The 22090-nt window shown below is 42.0% G+C and overlaps 1 protein-coding gene across 4 annotated transcripts in view; it reads left to right on the forward strand.

Annotated features, from left to right (window-relative positions):
- The window catches only part of PLCB1 (phospholipase C beta 1), a 400784-nt gene that overhangs the window by 102390 nt on the left and 276304 nt on the right, over window positions 1-22090 (forward strand). For all 4 annotated transcript variants that reach the window (XM_005238625.4, XM_027788411.2, XM_027788413.2 and 1 more), the window contains exon 3: window positions 9350-9418. In XM_005238625.4, the coding sequence (XP_005238682.1) occupies window positions 9350-9418 (69 nt within the window). The remainder of the gene's footprint in view (window positions 1-9349; window positions 9419-22090) is intronic.

Here is a 22090-nt window from a genome sequence, read left to right on the forward strand (position 1 = left end):
AATATGATTGCTGATCATAAAACTGATTCTTTGGTGTATCCTTCACCTGCTTGTGCCAGTCAGTTTGCTGTGATGAAGGCATGTGGCAAATCAGCGTGTTCCGCTTCACAACTATTTTTTTGTGGTAAGGCTTGTGTTGCAAAACCTATGCATTAGTTCTGGACTGATTTGCCATAGTGTCTGTAAATCCAAGCAAATTCAGTTTTCTTTAGTGAAGCAGCAAAGAGCTATAGGCATAGATGCAGAAGAATTGTTTTGCTTTCGTTAAAGCAAGCAGGTTGAGGGAGGTGACTCGCCCCCTCTACTCCGCTCTTGTGAGACCCCCCCTGCCGTACTGTGTCCAGCTCTGGGGCCCCCAACACTGGAGGGACATGGACCTGTCCGAGTGAGGCCAGAGGAGGCCACAAAGATGATCAGAGCTGGAGCTTCTCTCCTATGAAGACAGGCTGAGAGAGTTGGGGTGGTTCAGCCTGGAGAAGCGAGGGCTCTGGGGAGCCCTTATAGCAGCCTTGCAGCACCTAAAGGGGCCCTCAGGAAAGCTGGTGAGGGACTTTTCACAAGGGGGAATGGCTTTAAACTAAAAGAGGGTAGATTTAGGTTAGATATTAGAAAGAAATTCTTTACTGTGAGGGTGGCGAGGCACTGGCACAGGCTGCCCAGAGAAGCTGTGGCAGCCCCATCCCTGGCAGCGTTTAAGGCCAGGCTGGATGGGGCTGGGAGCAGCCTGGGCTGGTGGAAGGTGTCCCTGCCTGTGGCAGGGGAGGTGGAACTAGGTGATCTTTAAGGTCTTTTCCAACCTAAACCATTCTGTGATTATTAAAAGGCTACTCAACATGAAAATTCCTTCTCATTTTTTTTCTAATAGCCCAGTGCTTCATATAAACCACACGCTATTTTCCCTGTACTAGAAAACGTTGCTGCTGTTGCATCTCCAGGGATACACTGAGAGACTGACTGTTATTAAGAGAGCAAAAAATTTTCAGTTTGTGGCTTACTTTTCTATAGGTGTGCTTACTCTAATGGCCTTTCAGTAGGGGTGTCATGTAACTTGGCAGTTTGAGAAGAGCTTGCAATCAAAGAAACCTTTCAAGGTATTTGGAGCTCATTCCCAGCAGTTGAGTCAAATCATAAATACTAGTTCTTGCCTTGCAGGTGCTGAGGTCCTCTAACTCTCTGAGTTAAGAACAATTAATGACCACCTGATAAAGCTTTGCTCTGTTTGGAAACTGCAGATAATTAATTTTGGGTAGTAAGAAGTCATTTTGTTAAAGTGGTTTTTGAAGAATTTCAGTTGCCTGTGATAGCAAAACCCTTGAAATGGCTTGGAGAAGATAATTTACCACCCAGTTACAGTTGACTGTAGCTGTGCTCACCTCAGCAGGTGCTGTAACCAAGAGTGCTGGGAGAGCCACCTGGGGAGCCAGGTATAACAGGGTCCCAAGTGCATCACTTGTGTGATGCAAGTGTCTAATAAACCATATTTATTTACTTGCAGAATGCAGAGCAGGAGAGGCTGAGGAAGCAAGACAGAAAGGTTCTCCAGAAAGGGCTGGCTGGGCAGGTGGGGTGGTGGGAGTTAAAGCTGTATTCTGAACTGGATGAAGCAGTAACCTTAACTATTTACTTGCCTGAATTGGGGCTGAATGCCAGGAGCTGTAAAGAGGGTGAGTATCTGCCTGGATTGTTTGGTCAGAAGTGCTAGTCTGTACCTAAGGAGCCTGTGTGGTCAAAGCAATGTTTAAAACTGTCCCTTCTTGTTGACCAAGCTGCTGTGCTGTGTAAGAGGAGCCCATCTACGTGCTTCCTCCTGTCTCCATCGCTCCCTGCTTTGGGGGATGCCTGTTAGTGCCGTAGGTGACAGAAGAAACAGCAGAGTGCCTCTACCAGCTCCATGGGGAGGTGTACCACTGATGATGGCAAACAGCTCCCCGTTTACAGCTCCTGAGAGAGAAAGGTCTAGGAGTTGAAATTCCCCCGTGTGCGTGTCAAAACATGCCCAGCCTCATGCTCTGAATGGGCCTGAAGTGGATGGAGCTGTGGTGATTTTCTGCCAGCATTTATTGGCCAGAAAGGAAGAGCTTGGAAATGAATGGTTTTGAGTGAAGAAGTGGAGACAGCAGAGCCTGCTCAGTCTCTCTCACTCCTCAGGAACAGCTGTGCCTCTTGCCTTTTTTTCCCTTTGGGGTGCCAGGGTTGTGGATTTGTTCTGGTCTTTGAATTTTGTGATAGAAGTTTACCATGCGGAGAATTCGGGAGCCACTTTAACCAAGTTGAAACATACACAAAAACTTTTAATAACCCTTTGGGATGGCAATGGCTAATTTAGGCATACGCAGCTTATCCTGAGTGTTTGTTCCATTACTTGAATGCCTTGCAGTGCTGCCTCATAGAACTGTGAGGAGAGCATCACCTGCAAGGAGCTAGAAGAGGTCTGGTTGCTTTGGGCAGGTTGCTGAGTTCTAGCATTTAGGTAATAATTTTCAGTGGCTTGTTGAAAAGAGTAGGTGGGAAGGTAATAATGTATTTTGGACTTGTGAAGAACAACTCTATGGAGGAAAAGACTTTGCTGTTGTTGGGGAGAGTTTTACTGTTGACTTCAGGGTGTACGTGCTACTGCGCAGCTCTCGTATTGACACAGCTGATGATTTTGCTGCCTGATAATTGAATTGTGTGCTGCCAGGAGGAAGCATGGAGGCAGTTTCTTCAGGGACTGGCTCTCTAGTGGGACATGGCTTATGAATTATATAACGGGACTTTCAGGGAAGCACAGTGCTACCTCAGCTCAGCTCCAGTTAAGGTCACGGGCAGCCTTGCTATTTCTTCTTGTACCTGTTGATGCAGGTTACTTTAAACCAGCCTCACCAGTCATCCACAGTTTTCCTTTGGGATGAGGAGCCAAATCACTGTGTTTCATTCAGTTTATTCTTGATAAAAGCATATCTATTTTTCCCCATTAAGGGGATTGTATATGACATGCCGTAGCTGTGGAAGCACAATTCTTAAATTAGTGCTAAATGTTCACCCTCACTGCAGGGAATTTCAATCCTAGAGTTAATCTGAGCGTGGCTGATTGATCACTACACTGTCAAAACCATCCAAAACCTATATGAGATGTATTTGGTAAACGGTTGTAAATTGCTGAGTTTGCATACAAATTTACTCAGAATCTATAAGGCCAGATACTTCTTTAGCATAACTGGTAATTGTTCCTAATCAGATTCAAATGTTGATCTTAATATTTTCTTTCTGATGTGTTTTAAGGAAATTAGTCACTTGTGGTTTTATTTTAAGTAACATTTTTAAAATGCAGAATAGAAGGAAAAGTAACCCAGAACTGCATAAATCTTTTGCTTTAAGAAATATTTAGTGCTTTCATGTTGAGAACATGATAAAATGAAGTCTTTCTGTGTTAAAGAAACATTTCATTGTGATTAATTATTCCCAGTAGAAGATGTTGTTTAAGTCTGTTTGAAGTTTGTTTCTGCAAAATGGCCTTTTCCCCTTGAAAACTTTGACCAGATGTTGCCATCCAGTAGCACTAAATGGTGCATGTTTACCAAACTGGGTTATTTTTTCAAAGTTGGTTTTTTTTTTTTTGCTAGCACTATATCAGGCAGACTTTGAAGGCAGAGTGTTGTGTCTTCTATTAGATCACGGGTAATATTTAAAATAGTTAGATAAGCTTTCCAGCACACAGTTTCTTTTTCAGATTTGAAACTAGAAGCAACAGATTTTAAATCTAACTGGAAAATGAGTTTTCTCACTCTAATTAGTTGTGTGTGTTAGATTGTATTCCTTAATGGCAGTGGTTACAGCAACGTGACTGTGAGAACTGTGCTCCACAGTCACCAGCAGCATGCAGCAACTTCTCATACAATGGGAATAAAAGAACATCCGAACAGAAGGGACGTGGAAATGAAGGTTGAACAAACGTAGGTCAGAGCAATACACAGCTATTCAGCCACAGCGAGTATGCGGAGCAGAGTGGAATTATTTTTGTTAGGAATGTAATAAAGTAATTAGATATCTGGACTAACCCGCGCAGCTGTTGTAACGCACACCAGCTTTTGCTGTGTCTCCTTGACATAGTTTGTGTGAAATTCTGTAGGACACTTGATCCAGCTGTCAGCCCACCGTGCCGCCGATCGCTCTTCAGCAGAGCTCTCCAGAGGGATTGATAAGGAATCCTGCTTTGTAGCTGGGGTTACGTCACGAGCAAGTTCCCAAGACACTGCGATTCAGTTGGCATCATTTTGGGCAGTTTAAAATAGGAGTGAGCCAGATACTCAGCTGGTATGAATTGGTGTTACTATATTAAATTCAAACGGGCCTAATTATAAGTGTTCAAGCAGTCACTGAGGGTTGCACAATCTATTGCTTTTGTGAATGTGTGCTCACCCATAAAAGTGAGATTGCACAATCTAGCCCTATATGAATGCATCTCTGTCTCAGCAGCTAATTGAAAACAAACATGGTAGGATTAATAATTCACTTCTCTGGAATTTCTGTATTATAAATTATTGGAGGGATCTACCACTTGCATTAAGAGATGTTCCTCTATTGCAAGATTAATAAGTACCAACAGCAATGAGTGGCCTCTAAACAAGGAAAAGTTGGACTTGTAGAGGTTTTTGGTTTGTTGGTTTTGGGGTTTTTTCCCTCCTCTTTTTCCAGTTGCTATTGCTTTCATGCCTCGTGCAGCACAGAGTGCAGTTTCTAAGCCTGTATGCAGGAAGTGGTAGCAAAACTCCTGTTGACTCAAGTAGAGGAGGGCTTGCGCTGTTTTGCTGCATGGGAAATGGGGCATTTTTCTGTCCAGTACTCATGTGTACTTTCCCTTTACAGAAGTTTGCCCACATTTTGCAGTAGGGAAATAGGAAATTGTCTTTTCTGTCATTTGGGAGGAAGTTGCTCTCTGTCCTCTTAATTAGTTGTTTGAAAGATGAAAGCAAGTGCCCAGGGGTCAGAGAGTTCCAGGGAACTCTGGTATTTCTGAACCAAAGAACTTGTAAGAAATTGCACATCATGAATGCTGATTTAATTCAAGCCCCGCTGAACACTGCCTGCAGGGGCACTTACGTGGTTGCATACCCTGCTCTCATCTACTTAATTTAGAGCATAGGCTACAACACCTATTGGGCTCTTGCTGCTGCAGACCTGAGCATACACATATCAAATGTAGTTATGGAAACTGGACCATTCCATTCTGATACCTGATGGTGGCTGAGACTTTGGACTTTGTTTTCCTGTGGCTTCCTTCCATAATTACTGTCTAGGAGACACCCCACCCCCCCCACCCCCACCCCCGAAATTAAATGGTCTTGCCAAATAGGGTTATAAAGGATTATAAGGGTACGATTATAAAACTTGCTTCCTACGTCAGAGAGGTAACAGTCCAGGAAGACCATTAGATGGATCTTCAGGGGGTCAACTTTTCCTACCACCACGCCAGTGGTCTTGTCAAAGTAGCCCCACAAAACTCCACTTATTCCCTGTTCTTTTTAGACTGTCCTTGCTAGGTCTTGGGTCCTCAGGCTACCAGGTTTTCTGCAAGTGGAATGGTGGCATGCAAGCAGCTTGAAAGTAGTAGTCAGAACTCCAACACAACCTATCTCTCCTCATTCTCTTCTATCCAGAAGGATGCAGGCCTGTGCAGGGTTGTTCCAGTTCCTTGTATTGTTCTTGGGGGTGCTGTTTGTTGCTTTTTTCTTTTCTGTGTCTCTTTGTAATGTGTGTAATTCCATTTAAAAGGGTATTTTTAATGTTTGTATTACGGGAGGTCTAGTTGCATTTCTGTAAGTGAATAAATGATTAATTCTGTTTCGGCTTTCTTTGTTAAAAGCTAAAATGCCTGACTGATGCAACCAAAACAACTTCTGAAATTCACTTTGTGTGTGGCTCAGCATCTTTGTTTAAGAGCCGTTTTTCTTCAGCATCTTTCATTTCTCTTACGTGTTTGCTGTTAAAGCCTTTAATTTTAGTGCTTGCCAGTTCTTTCAGTCAGCAAAATCTTTTTTTTACGACATGGGCTGCATGTGCCCATATCTTCTGTAGAAGATCTCACAGTGGGCTGGAGACAGCTTTGGGGTGTGAGTATTATTTGTTGTGGTAGATATAACCCCTGGGTTCTCCCCCCAAAGGGATGAGGTCTGTCTTTGGGGAGAGTCCAAAGGGGCTGTTCTTGTTCGTTAACAGCAAACCTGGGTACATATGCCCTTGCTGAGTGTGTCATCTAAGTGTGAAGTGCTGTCTGCTCTGTGCTCTGCTCTGCACGTTTGCTCTGCGTGGTTTCTGCTGATGGACTTTCAGCCTGTCTTTGCTCTGCCTTGGCTTCCCTTAGCTCGATGCTCATGGAATATGCTGACTCTCAGCCCTGGTGTTCTTTTCAATTTCTTGACTTCTGTGCAGTGTTGTCGAGTTTCCTTCTCCCACTGTTCTCTTTCCCACCTTAGTTCTTGCTCCGAGCATGATAAACGTGAATGTAGCTCTGCCATTTTTCGTTATTTCACTTTTGTATCTAAATGGCTGCATGCATTAACTCAAAGATAAGCCCTCCAGTGTGCCGTTTTCCTGTTTTACTTAAAGTTGCACCTGCTGCCATACCTGCACATACAGCTATTTCATAGTCCTTCTTTGGCTCTTTTCTGTCTGATTATATATGTTTGGTTTTCCCCCCCTCAACAGTGTTGAGCAGCAAGTTTGCCTTCCACTGCTGGTATGTCCCAGGTGGTAACCTGATGTAATAATTGGCATTGTGGTGTTTCAGAAGAACAACTTGAGGGAGTAAAAGAGTCAATCCCTTCTCCCACTACTTTAAAATAAAAAGGAAGGGTAACCAATTGTGTTTTAATTGACAAATATTTTTTAGCATCTGCATGAGCACTAGGGGTATCATGCTGCATTTTGAGATGCGAAAATGACATGGGCTAGATTTCAGTAGTAGTAACATACATTGAGACATATTTGCACTACTTCAGCATCCCTGGTACTCAAGAAATAAATACCACTGAGAGAGGAATGATGTAAATGTGGGTATGTTACTGTAAAACCCAGGAACAGATCTGTGGCTGGTAATAAACAGTGTGGCTTTATCATCGTTGTGATAGTTTTCCTTTGGTGAAGGGATGGCCCCATCCAGGTCCGGAGACCAGTCACTCTGGGAGATGGAGAGCTGGCACTCGCTGTCCTCTGCAATTTTTAGGTATCCCTTACATGGTTGTTTAATTGAATAGTGAGAGATTACCCAGACTTTGGTGCATAAGGGCTTTTCTGCACTCAGAATATTGAGCTTTGCCCTGACTCCTGGTCTCAGTTTTGCTCATGTCAGGCAGGATAAGGATCAATATAGTTTAGATCTGGAAGCAAGATCACCTTCAAACTGGACCATCAGCTGCTCCTGAGCTGGAACAGGGACAGCTGTTGACAAGCATTTGCGTACAGTGATCAGCTGTCCATGTGAGAGGCTGCAGTGCTGTCAGAAGAGTGCTTGTGTCCATATGCCTTGGGTATTGGTATAGTTTGGGTTATTTTCTAAGGAGGTTTACGAAATACCACCTTTTATGACCCTGCCTATACTTCTTTCCAGTCCTTGCAAGTTTTGATACTGTTGTCTTCTTTGGAGTGAGTAAAAGCAAAAAATAACAATCCCAAAAGTACAATTTGTCTTAAACAGGCTAGATGAGGAGGGAAGAAATGCTTATGCAAGTTCAGCAGGTACTATAACAGAAGAGAATTGGGACTGACATGGGGGACAGAGGGGAATGTGATGAATGTATGGTCATGTGAAAATTTGGTGGTAGAGTGTATGTCTTGTCTTAGTAGACAACAAAGGTCTACAAGAGCTGTGCATGAGTGGGTCCCTTGAAATGGAAAAGAAATAAGGATACAAAGTAAGCCGTGGCAAAATAACATGTCCGGGAGGTATGGAGGTATTTTTTTAATTATTTTGCTTTTCTCCTTGGAATTGGGAAGGAAAAAAAAAAAAAGAAAAAAAAAAAAAAGAAAGTAGTGCTTTTGTCCAGCACAGAGATTCCAAATTCTCTGCACAGCACTTGCAGTTACTACTGGAAGGCTGAAATGCATTGAACTGGTGTAGCTCTAATTGCAGTGTGGTCACATTCCTGCTGAAGTACTTCTAGACTATATTTAGTATGTAATTGAGCCACGCTTCCATGGGCTATTAGTCTAAATGTTGGTGTAAATGAGGCGGACAGTATTAAGATGTGCTCCAAGATTGTCAAGTAATGCCAGATCAGGTCGGATGTTCTTGCTGTGTCTCGCAGCACAGTTGGGTGTTGCTCCTGGCAAAGCACACAGAAAGCCATGTGGATGCGCGTGCTTGCAAGGGAGCCAGCAGCTGGGAATCGCACTGCTCCAGTTTCCAGCATTCTTCCTCCTTCCAGATGCTCCCTGCCCATAAATGTTAGGGTGTTCAAGAAAGAACCAACAGGAAAACATCCCAAAATGCCCAGTCACAGGATGAGATTGGGGAGCATGATGTTGACTGAAAGCTATACATTTGCTATCGGTTTGAGAGGTGAATGCTCTGTGCTGATCCCGGAGGGGTGGGTGCAGCCTGCAGAGCTGACACTGGCAGGTACACCCAGGATACCATGGGCTTGGCTCAGCCCCTCATCCTTCCCGTGCTCGTAGGGAGGGTGGAGACCCAAGAAGTTATCAGGGAAAGGAGTTTCTTCATGTTACATGTGTGCAGGGAAGGACAGGAATTTGTCCACCAGAAGCTGTCGTCATGTGCCAGTTTTGTTCCAAGTATGGCATGTGTCGCATAACTCTCAGCTCAGAAGTCAGGTATGAACTATGAAATGCTGGTCAAAAGTACATGGTTTTCAGTGAGCAGTAGTCACTAAAATTGCTGGAACCTATCATCGTAGATAAAACATTTCCTGGGGTTTATGTGCACTTTTCAAAATGTTCTGGCAATAATAAAGTAGGCTTTCTATTGCAGAGGTAGGGTTTTCTGTTTGTAATGTTGCCTTTTTCACACTGTGACTTGCATCAAAATGCTAAAATTGTATTAAAAAAGAAAAAAAAAGCAGCACAGCAGCTGGTATTTAGTGAATCAGGAAATAAGCTTGACTCATGGCTTCTGTATATTCTGTGTATCATGGGAGACTGCACAATTTTAAGGAAACCAAGTTATGTGTCTAAGCTCAGTATTGCTATTAGAATATCTTCAGTGCAACAGAGCACTCCTTGAAACTGTTCTCACTTGGGACGGGCGTCATTGCAAACAGGCAGACCTCTGACAGACATGGGAAGTGGGACACTCAACACAACAAGGCTTTTTGACTAACGTAGTAACTGTCTGTGTTGCAATTTTTCCTTCTAGGAGACTGAGCTGCTAGATATCAGCCTCGTCAAAGATGCCAGATGTGGAAAACATGCCAGAGCTCCCAAGGTAGGAATTTGTGTTGTGTGCTTACATTGATGACCTAGATAAAATAGAGTGGGAATTATATGCAGGAGTTAAACCCCCAAAATTTCCCTCCGCTAATAAGAAGTATTTTGTCTTTTCTCTGTTTATAACACTGTTTCTGATGAGTAGCATTAATGATTGTTGAGTTCTTGTCATTTGATTCTGTATGTAAAATGCTGCTGGAAGCTCTGCCGGCAGCAAGGGAATGAAAATCCTGGTTTGTCAAGGTGAACTTATACAAGTTCTTGGCTTCCCTGATGGCAAGGAGCTGATAGTTGTTTAGGCCTGTGCTGTATTTTGGCCTCCTTATTTTCCTTTATCTGTGCCTCTTGAGACCGGAAAGAGGGTTTTGTTTTATTTTTTTTAAACTGTCATCAGAAAGGTGAGGACACCAGCTCCCTTAGGTCTGCTCTGATGTATTGCATACTTCTTTGATGTCTCTAAGGACAGGAGGTTGTAGATATATGTGCTCTCTAGTGTTTTTGTTTGGAGAGAGACTACATATTAGAGAAAAAAACAATGCACTGGGCTCTGGAAGCAATATAGTGCCTTGGGGAATCATAGCATTGATAGGAGGAAAGGAAATCTCCTTAGGGGCCTGAAAGTATGGCCTTGCTGCTGCTTAGCCATGGCTGAACGGGTGGGCTTGAGGCAGCCCAAAGGAGTGCTTTTGTGCTTTTCCTACCCTCATCTTGGGGGAGGAAAATGGCAGGGTCTGGATGGCTGTGGCTTTCCTGGAGCCTCCCTCTGGGCTCCCTCTTCCTTGCACCCGTCCCGGGGTCAGGGCATGGCCCCACAGGCTCTTTAGCCCCTGGAGGCGAGGCACTAGGAATGGAAAGGTTGTTTCTGCGGGCCAGAATGCAGTTGTTGTTATCTCTGAACAGACTATTCAAATTGGGTTTTCAAAGCTTTCCACGTAGTGCTGGCAGCATTTTAAAGGCTGAGTTATAATTGAAATGCAACAGAAGTACTTTGACATCCACATTAATACCAAATGAGTTCACCATGATTAATGGTTCTATGATGAATAGCAATAAAGTATTAACAATGTCTAGAACATTATTTTAAAATGCTACCCGCTTTACAGAGGACATTCATGTTCTTCTAACAAAATGTTTTTAGCTAAAATTTATGCATAGCTATTGCCTCGATGACTTTTATTTGTTAGGTTACATAAAGGCTGTTTTTGTTACATGTTACAGATTTGACAGTAGTGGCGTTAAATGAGGGGTATGAGAAAACCCTGGCTTTTAGGGTGGTGAAATGCACCACCTGTGTGAGTGAGTTTGCTTTTTGTCATTGATTTGGGTGTGGGCAGAATGAAAACAGCACCTGGGTTGGCTGCTGATGGGATCTCTCAAATAGTGTGAAACAAACAGCTCATTTTGGGGCCGGTTGTGTTGGTTTCGCTTTGACCCATGTTGTGGGGCTGAGCAAAGAGTGTTTACTGCAGGTGAGTGAGCATTACAGAAACCATGTTTGTGTCACATTTACAGAAGATCTAAAACTCATATAGCAGCAGAAGGCTTATGATTTTTAAATGAAAAAATAGCAGTTTGTGATTGGATGGAGTTTTCTAGTAAAAAGCCTTGTATGTTGGCCTGAGAGAGCATCACCTTGTATGTATGATACTTGCCAAAGTTCACAGCTTTTCAGAGGCTCTTTTCCACAGCTCTGCTTCCAGGTGGGAGCAACTCTTGCTGTCAGGCGAGCATAAATAATAACCTATGGTTAGGGGGAGTTCCTGTGTGGGAAAGCAAGCTTCCCTCGTGCAGCATGCAAAGAAGTCCTGCACAATCCGCTCATTGCATGGTGAAAACGTGATGCGCGTGATGATTATGTTGTGTGGTGAGTCTGAGCCGTATCCAGCAGAACAGCTCTGGTGTGGTTTACTGGTACCTGCAGAGCCTTTTGCCCTGGATGTGATACAGTATGAACTGCAGGCATGGGATGGAGTTTAGCTGTCTTAGCACAAATACCTCTTTCTGTTGTGGTGCCACGTAACACAGGTTTATTGGCCATCCCAAAAGTTAATCTCTCATGATCTAGTGGGATCGTCGTTGACTTGGGAACTTGCTTCCTGTAGTAGTCTTGTGAGGCAGAAGAGACAACATGCTGTTGTGCGTTGATTCATCTTTCAGTGTAAAATAAGAGATTTAGGTGGTTTTTATCTTCATTCCCCTGCTGTCTCTCTCCCTGCCTGTAGTCCTGGACAATTATTATCCTGCGTTAGGGGATGTCTGCCAGTTCATGCAGATTTTTTTATCTATTTTCAGAACTCAGAGTGGATTCCATCTGTGGGTTGTCATCAAAAACTCAAGAACTTAATGGGAAACTTTAAGCTTCATTTATTTCTGACTGCTTTTACCTTTTGACAGAAATATCTTTAATAAGCCTTGACTTTTCTATTAAATGAAAAAATGTCTTTTTTTTTTAATTTATTTTCATAGTAAACTAAATTTCAGTGTTATTAGTGACACCAATAGAAGCTACCAGAACCTGTTAGATGTGCTACTGCAGAAGTCTATCAGACAGTAATGATTTTAGAGAACAATAAGCAGTCATAGTTACCAAAAAACTCTTTCTTCCCCATCACCATCTGGAATACATGTTTCTTCCCCATATGCTGCCATATCCACCAGCGGGGACATTTCTTGGTAGCTTAATTAATTTGCCAAGCTCTTGGTCTTTTTGATGGCTAGAAACAGAGTCTGTTCTCATGCTACATTCCATATACCTTCTGCACAACCATCAGCATTCAGAATTTCTGAAAAAAGGTGAGAAACACAAAGGGGTTTTCAGTTCATTTCTCTTTCACAATATTTTTCCGTAAGTTCGGACATGTATGTTTTGGGATTGTTCTTGCTTGCTTGTTGCAGTTTATAGTAATTATCATAAGGGGAAAAAAAGCAAGCTTTTTCATTCTGGAGAAGTTTTCATTGATGAAGGATCAACAGCCAAATGCTTTGTTTCTATTTAGAAGGCATTGTACTCTTTTTCTTTTATCCTATCTCGCAGTGTTCCTAAATTTGTTGAAACTGTGTTAACATCTCTCTCCAGTGATTAAGCCCAAGCTATGGATTGTCTTCTGTAATGCTTTGCCTAAGTAAGCATAGTCTTGTGCTCTGCAGAAAGGTAGCATTAGGCATGCTCGTGATTTGTATTACTCCCTAGGCCATAGCATCTGTAAAAAAGGGGTAACACCAAAGTGTAGACACCAAATAAGGGATACATAAATGTACTTATGCTACCATACACTGTTCATAAGTGCCGAGCTTTTTCTTTCTGGATTTCTCATCCAGGAAGTCTGGTTCCTTTTTCTGTCCCTGTTATGTTTAGCCTCAAAAGTTCCCTTGAAAGCACAGAAGTGCAGCACTTATCCTACAGTTGTCATGTTATGGTAGCACGAGGAATGAGGCAAGGTCTCCTCTAACGTTAGGATGTTAGCACTAGGTTGCAGTTATACTGGTGGTCAGCTTTGCTTGGCACTTTGAGTGCAAAACCACTTCTCCAGCTTCCGGTTTGTGATGATTGTTATAGTCTCTTGAAACCTCGCTCCTGTTTTTCCCATTCCCTGGAGACTTAAAAGCAGAGCATTAGCACTACTTCTGGCCGTGACAGCAGTGTATGGGAGCAGCTCAGAAAGGTGTCTGCAAAACAAAGACCTTCCAGAGAAGACTTCAGGAGTGGTTTACCTGGAGGACCTGGCTGAAACTACAGAGTAGCCCAGCACTAGACCACGGTCCTAGAGCCAAGGTCATAGTCTTATCCGCTGGTGGTAATTGTTATCTGCACTTTCACACTCCAGGGTACTGTAAGGAACTTGTGGCTTCCCCTGAGAAGTGCTGTTACCATGTGGATGGTGTGAAGCCTAGAGCCTCATCTCAGCTCCGCTGGGTGCCAGAGTGGCTCTGTGTTTATCCTTCTAGGAAACTGAGAACTTGTTTTCGTCCATGGCATTGCCCACCAGTTCTTCCTAATGGTGCTGAAGGCTGGGAAGACAAGACAAATTCGGGAGACTTGCACAGGTCTCTGGTGTACTTTGGGTGCCTAATGGCACCTAAAGGGAATCTGTAGATTTCGGGGCTTAGGTAGACCCTGTGAGTCTTGGGTAGAGAGAGTCAGAATGGTTTTACAGCAAAGGAAGTGGGGCACAAAGACTAATGATTAGATCAGTCAGAGTGTTTCGGCATCTGAAAATAAGCCTGTATGTCTTTCATAGGAACTTGGGTTTCTGTTAATGTGGAAGGGAGATCTTTAGCAGGTACAAAACCACTTGATGCTTGGGGGATGAGAAGATTGTCCTCCAACCCAAAATCTGTAAGTAGCATACTCAAATGGCCCCTATGCAATGGAGAAGCTTCAGCATCGCCTTCCTTTTCCCACATTGTCAAGGATGAGTTGTCCTGTCTTCAGCTGCTATTTTCAGAAACAGTAACAGTTTTCCATCTCAATGCAATATATATGCAAAGGCTTATTCTTTGGAATAAGAGCAAATCTCAGGCAGCACAGAGCACTGCAGCAGATCTCTAAATGAGAAGAAGAATGAAAGTAATGTTCTGAAGAGAACAAGAAAAGACTTATTAATTGTGTATGTTAGGAAGAAGTGCCTAAATTTGAAATACAATGAAATTTATACTGAAGTGAGGGAATTATGAGATGATTATCAGGACTTTGCCTTTTTAGTAAGCATTAGAATCATTTAGGAAGAGAGCAAGAGAAATATTGAGAACAGGAGATTAATATGCAGTTCGTTTTTTCCTTCAGAGGACGTGACTGCCCATAAATTCAGGGTGGCCTTTTTGAAGTGTGGCGTGTCTTTTCTCACAGCTGTCGGGGACTCTGAGCTCCTGCCAGTGCCAGCAAGGGTGCGGCATCAGGATGCTCAGGGCTTATGTTATTTGTATTTTGAAATGCTGAAGGAATGTGAACATCATTAGTTGCAATGAAGCAATTATTTATTTCCCTATATTCGCACGTTACTTGGTAGTACTCTCTCAAGCTTTGTTTTGATGTGCAGACTAATGAAGAGACATCTTTTCCCTTGTAAAGTTTAGCGAAGAGGTCTGCAAAATAAAATAACACAATGAGCAGTGAAGAGAAACATACAGTTTTGTACAATGAGGCGTAGAAATAGCTTTGAATATTCGCGTACTTCATGTGAAGTGTGGAAGTGCCACTCCAGAGTGTCCGTATTGTTAAAAGGGAGACATAACTAAACACATCACAAGCAGTAAATACTGGGGAAAGGTTGGGGGTGAAAATTTGACAGCTGCAAGCATGCTTGCAGTACTAGGGGGGGTCTCACTTTTTACCATCTTATATTTACTTTAGCCAATAACAGTTTCTATGGAAACTAAAATCTTAATGCCACTGTAAGTGTTTTTAGTAGCAAGAAGAACTACCAGGATGAGTTGCCAGGAATAGAGAAATAACCCCATGGCAAATGTTCATATTGAAAACTTTTGATGCATTTGATCAGTCTGTTTTCCTTCAAAGATACCATAAATCATTCAGCAGGAAATGAATTTCTTTAAATGGCATATGCTATGGAACCTGTAGGAGATGAAGTTATGAATGATAGAATCACTCTAATGCCAAAATGCTTATAGAACGTAGTCTCCGATTTTAAAAACACTCGCAGCTCCCCTGCCCCAAATTTTCTCACTTCAATGAGAAAGCACTACAGAGAAAACTAATTAAGCTTTTTGATGTCAGAAATTTGCCAAGACCTACTATTAATATCATCGCCAGTCTGTCTGTATTTGGTAGGTTTTCTTGAAATGCTAAAGTAGCGTGAGATGATCTCAGGAATATCTCAGTTGCAATTTAAAAACTGCATGCTTCTTCCTTGCTGCAGTAGGTTTGCTGGTTTCTAACACATACGTAGAGAAAAATCAACATTTTATGAACTAGATTGGCTCAAAAACTAAAAGGAAAACTAACAAGGAAAGTCTAAATAATAATTCAGCTGAAAAACTTGTGATTTTCAGGGAAATCGGGATGTGTAAGTCTATTTGAATTATCAGTGCTATCAAGACTGCTTTCTCCTGTGTCTGTATTCCATTGCACTGAGTTAGAATAAGTAGGATTTTACTGACATTTGAGTAAAATTTATGCAGAGAAGCAGAAAGTAAGACTGCTGTCTGTTATGTTGTTAATAATTGCCTATTTCTTCCTTTATTTTTTAACTTACTGTCTGAATTTACAAATGCAGATTAAGAACTTTTTTTGAAGCCACCCAAAGCACACCTATGGAAATAAATAAATCACAGATAATGCTTAGTGGATTTGCCTCTGATTAGGGCTACAACTTCTAATTTACAAGTCCAATGACAAAAACGTGTCAAAATAAACTAAATTCAATCACTTGATTTCCTTATGGGATGTGAACTTACATTTTGCTGTGATTTTTATGGTCAGACTGTTTGCTTTTCTTTTATCAGGAGAACAAAAGAGGCCTCTGTCACTTCTGAAATATTTGAAAGATGAGCAGTTATTAATTTATTTATGATAAAGTCTGTGCTGAGGTAAATATATTGTGTCTAATAACCACCTTCATTAGCCTGCATGTAGGAAATGGCAGATAGATTATTACTATCACTATTTTTGTTGTTGTTGTTATTATTATTTATTTTCTTCCTTTTTGGTCCATTCAGTAATGGATCACATGGGAGAGCAACAGGCCTACCCTTTGCAGCACCAAGTTCTGTAGCTCTGCCTGTCTCAAATGCTGGTATTGCTGTTGGTTTTTATCTGCTGATAAATGCACACTGCTTTCCCTTCGACAACCTTGGTGCTGAATTGGAAACTTTAATGTAAATTATGACGAAGCAATGTTCTGTTTCTGCCAAAAAGAAATAAACATGGAATATTCATGCAGTTCACCCTCTTCTCACTCACCTTAGGAATAACAGTGACATCCTCAAACATCCCTCCCAATTTGTTTGTTCTTCTACGTGACTGCTTTTTTTCGTAATGATGAAAACATTCATTACATAAACATTTTCTCTAGGTTGAGTTTTACTTTATTAAGGAAGCCTAAAATTAATTTTTTTGGATGATATTTGACCAATGTTTGTGCAGTTACAGTTCTAAAGATAGGGAGATGCAAGCAGTGGAAATACCACGAAGAGCGTGGGAGCTGTGGTCACAGCGAGAGCCAGGGAGTTTTGCCTTGGACCCTCCTTGCGGAAGGACGAGGCTTGTGCTGCCCTTCTCTGCCCACTTCCCTGCAGCTTGGCATTGCTTCTCTTCGCCAGGCTGAACAGGCTTCTAATCGCACCTGGCATACTCTACTCTTCCAAATTTTCCCCAGCAGTGCAGACCTTTCTCAGAAAAAAGGTCTCCCCACTGCCCACAGTAAAGTCCTGCTGCTTATTCAGGAACAAAGGCAAGTTTCTATATGGCTGTTTTTGAGTTTGTTGAGTTTTGTGTTTGGTGGCGGTTTTGGTTGGGGTTTTTTTTGGTTTTTTGTTGGGGTTTTTTTTGTTTGTTTGTTTTTTCTTTCTTTTTTTTTGTGGGGTGGAGTGGGTGTGTTGGATTTTTTTTGTTTGTGTGTTTTGTGTGGGGTTGGGGGGGGGGTTGGTCTTGTTTTAAGTCTGTTGAAAGTTAACTTCTTTGGGACAGAGTCGCATCTCCAAAGATAAAGCTATTGGTGCTGCTACCCAGGGAGCATGGAGAGAACTGGTCTTCTTCTTCATCACCTGGAGAAATGTCACCACGAGGAACGTTACTCACACTATTCTGGAACCAAAACAAAGCTTCCCGAAAGCACAAAGGAAGCCTGGGACATTAAGTAGCAGCACAGTAGCCATTTTCTTTCTGCTTCATTGGGTCACAAGTCCGGTCCCAAAGGCGCTGACTTGCTTAGCGGAGTGCGTGAGCACAAGCATTTTGCACCTGCGCTCTGAAGCCTGCAGAGATTCCTTGCCTGCCGCAGGTTGCGGTTCACTTGGCTGCTCATGCCTGAGCCTGAGGCCTCCTCTGAGACGATCAGCATCCCAGTGTACCACCAGAATGGCCCAAATTGTTGAAGGTGATTTTATTTAAACAACCTTAGGGAGCTGGGGCCTTTTCAGAAGCTTGTTGTACACTGTATAACTTCACTATGTCAGAGTCACAATTTACTAACATTCAGGGTATGGTAGAAAGTGCAGGGGTTTAAGGCTTTTACTATGAATCATTGCCAAAAATAGTTAATTATTTTTCTTCTGCTCGCTGATGGTTTCGGTTAGCTTGCTTGCTGCTTGGTCTTATGTTTTTCTTTGTTATGAATATAAATTAAACAACATCTTGTTGTATACTTCCATGCCAAAATATGCAGTACAAAGTATGTAACAAGAAATTCTGTATTTGAGCAGCACAAAGATGTTTTCTAAATGTGATTTTAAAACTTTACATTTAAATTTGAAAAGGTAGTCACTGCTCAGTTTAGTAGGTGATATTTGAGTTGCTGAGAACACCAGAGAGTACCAGTAAAGCTATGCTTTACATACTGTTGCTGAAGAGGCTTGAATAAACCCGCATACACATTTTTTTCCCCCTTTTTCTCATTTATATGACTTTTCGTGTGATTTTGGAAAGAGATTGACAGAGACAGCATTGTGTGTGCTCAGGCACACGTAATACTCCATAACTGTTTTAAATCCATACATAAGCCGATCTTGTGAGCTTTCAGACTGTGGCAGTGGGGAATTAAAGTAGCACACTGGAGGGCATGGACTCATCACTTAACTGAGCATGTGCTTCATGCAGGTGTGAAGTTCAGTGCTATGGTAATATTTCCTGTGATAGTGTAGCTGATTTTAATCACCTCCATGCTGTTTCAGCTTGAAGGTTTAAATTCCTCTTCTTGCCTATCCCTGCTGTGGAATGGGGCTTGCAGGAGGAGATGCGAGTTCCAAAATGGCATCGCTCAGCTGGTGGGTACCACTTCTGGTGAGCCTTGTGGTTGCTGCAGGTGGCAGCCATCACCTGTGTGCTTGGGTGCAGTGGTGGTGGGTGTCACTGGCTCACCTCAGCGATGAGGCTGCATCCAGTGTCAGCAGCCTTTTGACAACATTTATGTTACTGCTTAGTTACAGAAGACATGGACATCTTATTCCTGCCTTCACAACTAATAATACTAATGAGATGAGAATGCAGCCGGGACAGCATGTCCAGCTGCAGCCATCACAAACACACCCCCACTGTCAATTGTGATAAAGCTCACTTGAATCTGATAAATGCCATTTTTACAGTGGCTGGCAGAAAATTTAAAAATAGTTGGGACAATGTAAAGTTATTCTGGAGGTGCTTTTAGCCATGCTAAGATGTTCATATTGCCTATCAATGCCTAATATGATCTTTTTGTTATTTTGCACCCTCTGTGTGTTTATATCCACAAGTTACCTTTTGACTTGCACTATGATCATAAAGGCTTGGGAAAGTACAGCCCTTTTTTTCCAGTGTTGGGTCAGTAACTAGCAAAGTTCTGTTTCATGTGTAGGGCTCCTAAGTGCAATACTAACACAAAACATAATAAATAAAATGTTTCTTTTGGTAAAGATAAGGAATGCAACATTCATCATCTGTCATGAACACTCAGTCTGAAAAGAATTTCAAAATATTTCATTAGAAAATGTAACAGTACTAAAGAACTGAGTCATATTAGCCTTTCCTTCTGAGTGGTAATCTTCATCTAGAAATATTTCATAAATATTAAAGTATATATTTTAGTAGTAGTGTGGAGCTGTGCATCCAGAGAAATATCTGATGGTAGTGCAGTACCCTCAAGCTTCAGATGTAGAATCGACACACTCAAGTGAAACTGCCAAAGCAGAAACAGTTTTCTGCAATTGTTTAGAACAAATTATTTAAATTTCCCTGTTTTATTGGAATCCAGCTTGGTAATTTTCTATGGCATCCCTTATCTTGTAAATAACTGGTTGGAGAAAACTGCTCAGTTTTAATTAGTTGCAAAGGTTTAATATATTTTTCATCTGCATATAAATGGCTCATTCAGTATCTACTGGTGGAACTGAGGAGCAGCAGAAATTTAGACTGACAAAAGAGTCTACTGCAGAACAAAAGGTTTAGGTGTAGATCTCAAGAAACTGTGACTGACAGTGATGCCAGTTTCTCTGCAACTGTGTGGAAGTGCCCCTACTCAGCTCTGCAGGGAAAAGCGTTTTACTGGTGACAGGACAGCAGGGTGCTGAATAGCTTGGGAGGAGCAGAGCATGATCTGTGTTGGTAAGTCATTATCTGTGCTGGATGGGGCTGCCTACATGCTGTGGTGGATGTCAAGCCCTGCCTGGAAACCCTCAGGCAAATGGCAGGAACTGAGCAATCTGTGATTGAGTTTCAGTAAGTATTAACTGTCTTTGGTCAGAGCTTGTAGCTCGAGAGATTTGTCTTTGAGATTTACAGGAGTAGTAAAAAAAGTTTTCTTTAATACTGAAGTTACTTAAGCTTGCTTAAACTCCATTAGAACAGCTTCCAGCTTCAAAGTTCGTTATCATCCATATTGCATTAGCACCATCCTAGTCTCGCAGCTAAGCACATTTGGCTGTAAAACTGCACATTTGCCTAACGTTTGTTAATCCCTACTTGTAAGCTGTCCAGTACAGATGTCTAAGAAAAAGTGATGGGAAGAAGCTTGGCTCTCTGAGCTAAAACTTTGATTGGCAAATAATTACGGCCCCTGCCGTAAATAATCCTTGTTTCATCACTGTGGCTTTTTGGTCTGGTTGTGTCCCAAGTCATGTCTGTGCAGGTCAGGACAGCCCAGCCACGCCAATGACACAATACCCATGGCAGATGGACTGCTGTGCCTTTGAGTGACATAGGTTTCCTGCAAAAAGTCCCCTAGCAGTTTCACAGGGAAATACTTTATTTGGAATGTGAAAGTGGGACTTTGAGGAATCAGCTACATGTAAGGTAGCTAATGGGAGCAAATGGAAACAGCCAAGGGTCTGTGTGTACTATAAAGCAGCAGGAAACTGTGGCTGTTTCCAGTGTAATAATATCAGTATACTCATGTTAAACCCATGTTTCCATTTTTCCAAAGATTTAACTAGAAATGAGACTTTTCTTTTGCTCTGGTCTGCCCTGGATATACAAGAAGGTAGCAGCAAGTACATCCAAATATCTGATAGTGTTGGTTGTTGTTTTTTTTTTTTTAATACAGTAGGATATTTCTGAAAACAAACCAAACACCCTTCCTATTTAATGACAAATAGGATTGTGTTGCCAGGTGAGGCATACAAATACTCCATTTTAAAAGAAATTCTATGTAGTATTTGTGTGGTGGTAACAGAAAGCCTTATAGCTGTATTGAGCGTGAGTTGCCTGGCTCTGGCTTTCTCAGCTCCATCGCCTCCCAGCCTAGTCCTAGTTAAATAAACAAAATTATCAGCTGTTGCCGCTGGGGAGTTCAGACACTCTGTTCCACTCTTGGGCTGTTAATGAGCCATCCGCAGGGATGTTCCTGCAAAATGCATGGCACGGCGACGCTTGCTGCTACATAGGCATGTACCATGCAGGAGCAATATGGTTATCTGCGTGTCAGCGCTAAAAGAACATTTTCTGAAGGTCAAATATTTGCTTAATGCATTTTGCAGCCCTTGGTGATTCACTGGAATAAGGAGCAAGGTATTCCTGGTAAAAACTGCCGGGTGTTAAGAGTGATACACAGCTACATCTGATGCAGCAAATTTTTTCTGGCTATCAAGTGCATTGTGGATACATCCTTTCCAAGGAGAGCCATTTCTACCACTGCAAAGTTGAATAAGTAAAAGTGCCATAGCTCCTCCTTGATATGGCTAATCTGTACTAGTGTTGTACGTATACAGAGTTAGGGGCTGGTTTTTGCATGTGGGTCTTCTTTTGTATGGTTATTAGCATTGTAAGTGTGCAATATCCTTCATATTTTGTCTTTAGATGACAAAAATCAGGTATTTATTCTTCTTGAGAAAGTTGATCTGCTGAGAAATCCCATGCATGGAGCTATATCATTCCTGTTGAACAGAAAGCAGGTGAATTACACGTTTCCAGAAAGTACCCACTCTTGAATATGAACTTGAGTTCATACTATGAAGTGTAGATAGACTTATTAACCAGCCTAAAATTTCAAGAATCTTACTGAAATACTGACAACATAGCAGTGCTCTGGGATTGTGGTGCGTCCTAGAAAGAGTGTGAGCCAAAAGGGCAGGTTCGGTGCTGATCTTACACTAAGGTTCAGCATAGCTCTATTTTTAGGTAGTAGAATGATCCTGATTGAATTGCCAAACAAAGCAGAAAAAAACCCCTGAGTGTGTAACTGTAAATCACTGCAATCTATTAAAATGCAGGTTTGCTCTTTTAAAGATGGATTGCATGTGGTTTAGGTTTGTGAGCTTCTGAGTTACGTTGTTTATTTTGGGGAATATTGATAAAAACCTAATCACCTTACTTTGGAGGAGAAATATCCTTGGCTGGGGGTTCTTGGCTGTGATATTTTGCTGTATCCAGTTTCTTTGGGTTTTTTTGGCATGAGAATGAACTTGCAAATGTGATTTAGAGACAGGCCTAGATGGTAGCTGGTATTTTGCCACCCTGTTGTGCCCTGCCTCTGCATCTGGGTTCATTCCCTTCGAGGGAGACTGGTTTCCAGATACTATACTTCCA

The sequence above is a fragment of the Falco peregrinus genome, chromosome 11 (genome assembly GCF_023634155.1).
Source record: "Falco peregrinus isolate bFalPer1 chromosome 11, bFalPer1.pri, whole genome shotgun sequence".
Classification (NCBI taxonomy): Eukaryota; Metazoa; Chordata; class Aves; order Falconiformes; family Falconidae; genus Falco; species Falco peregrinus.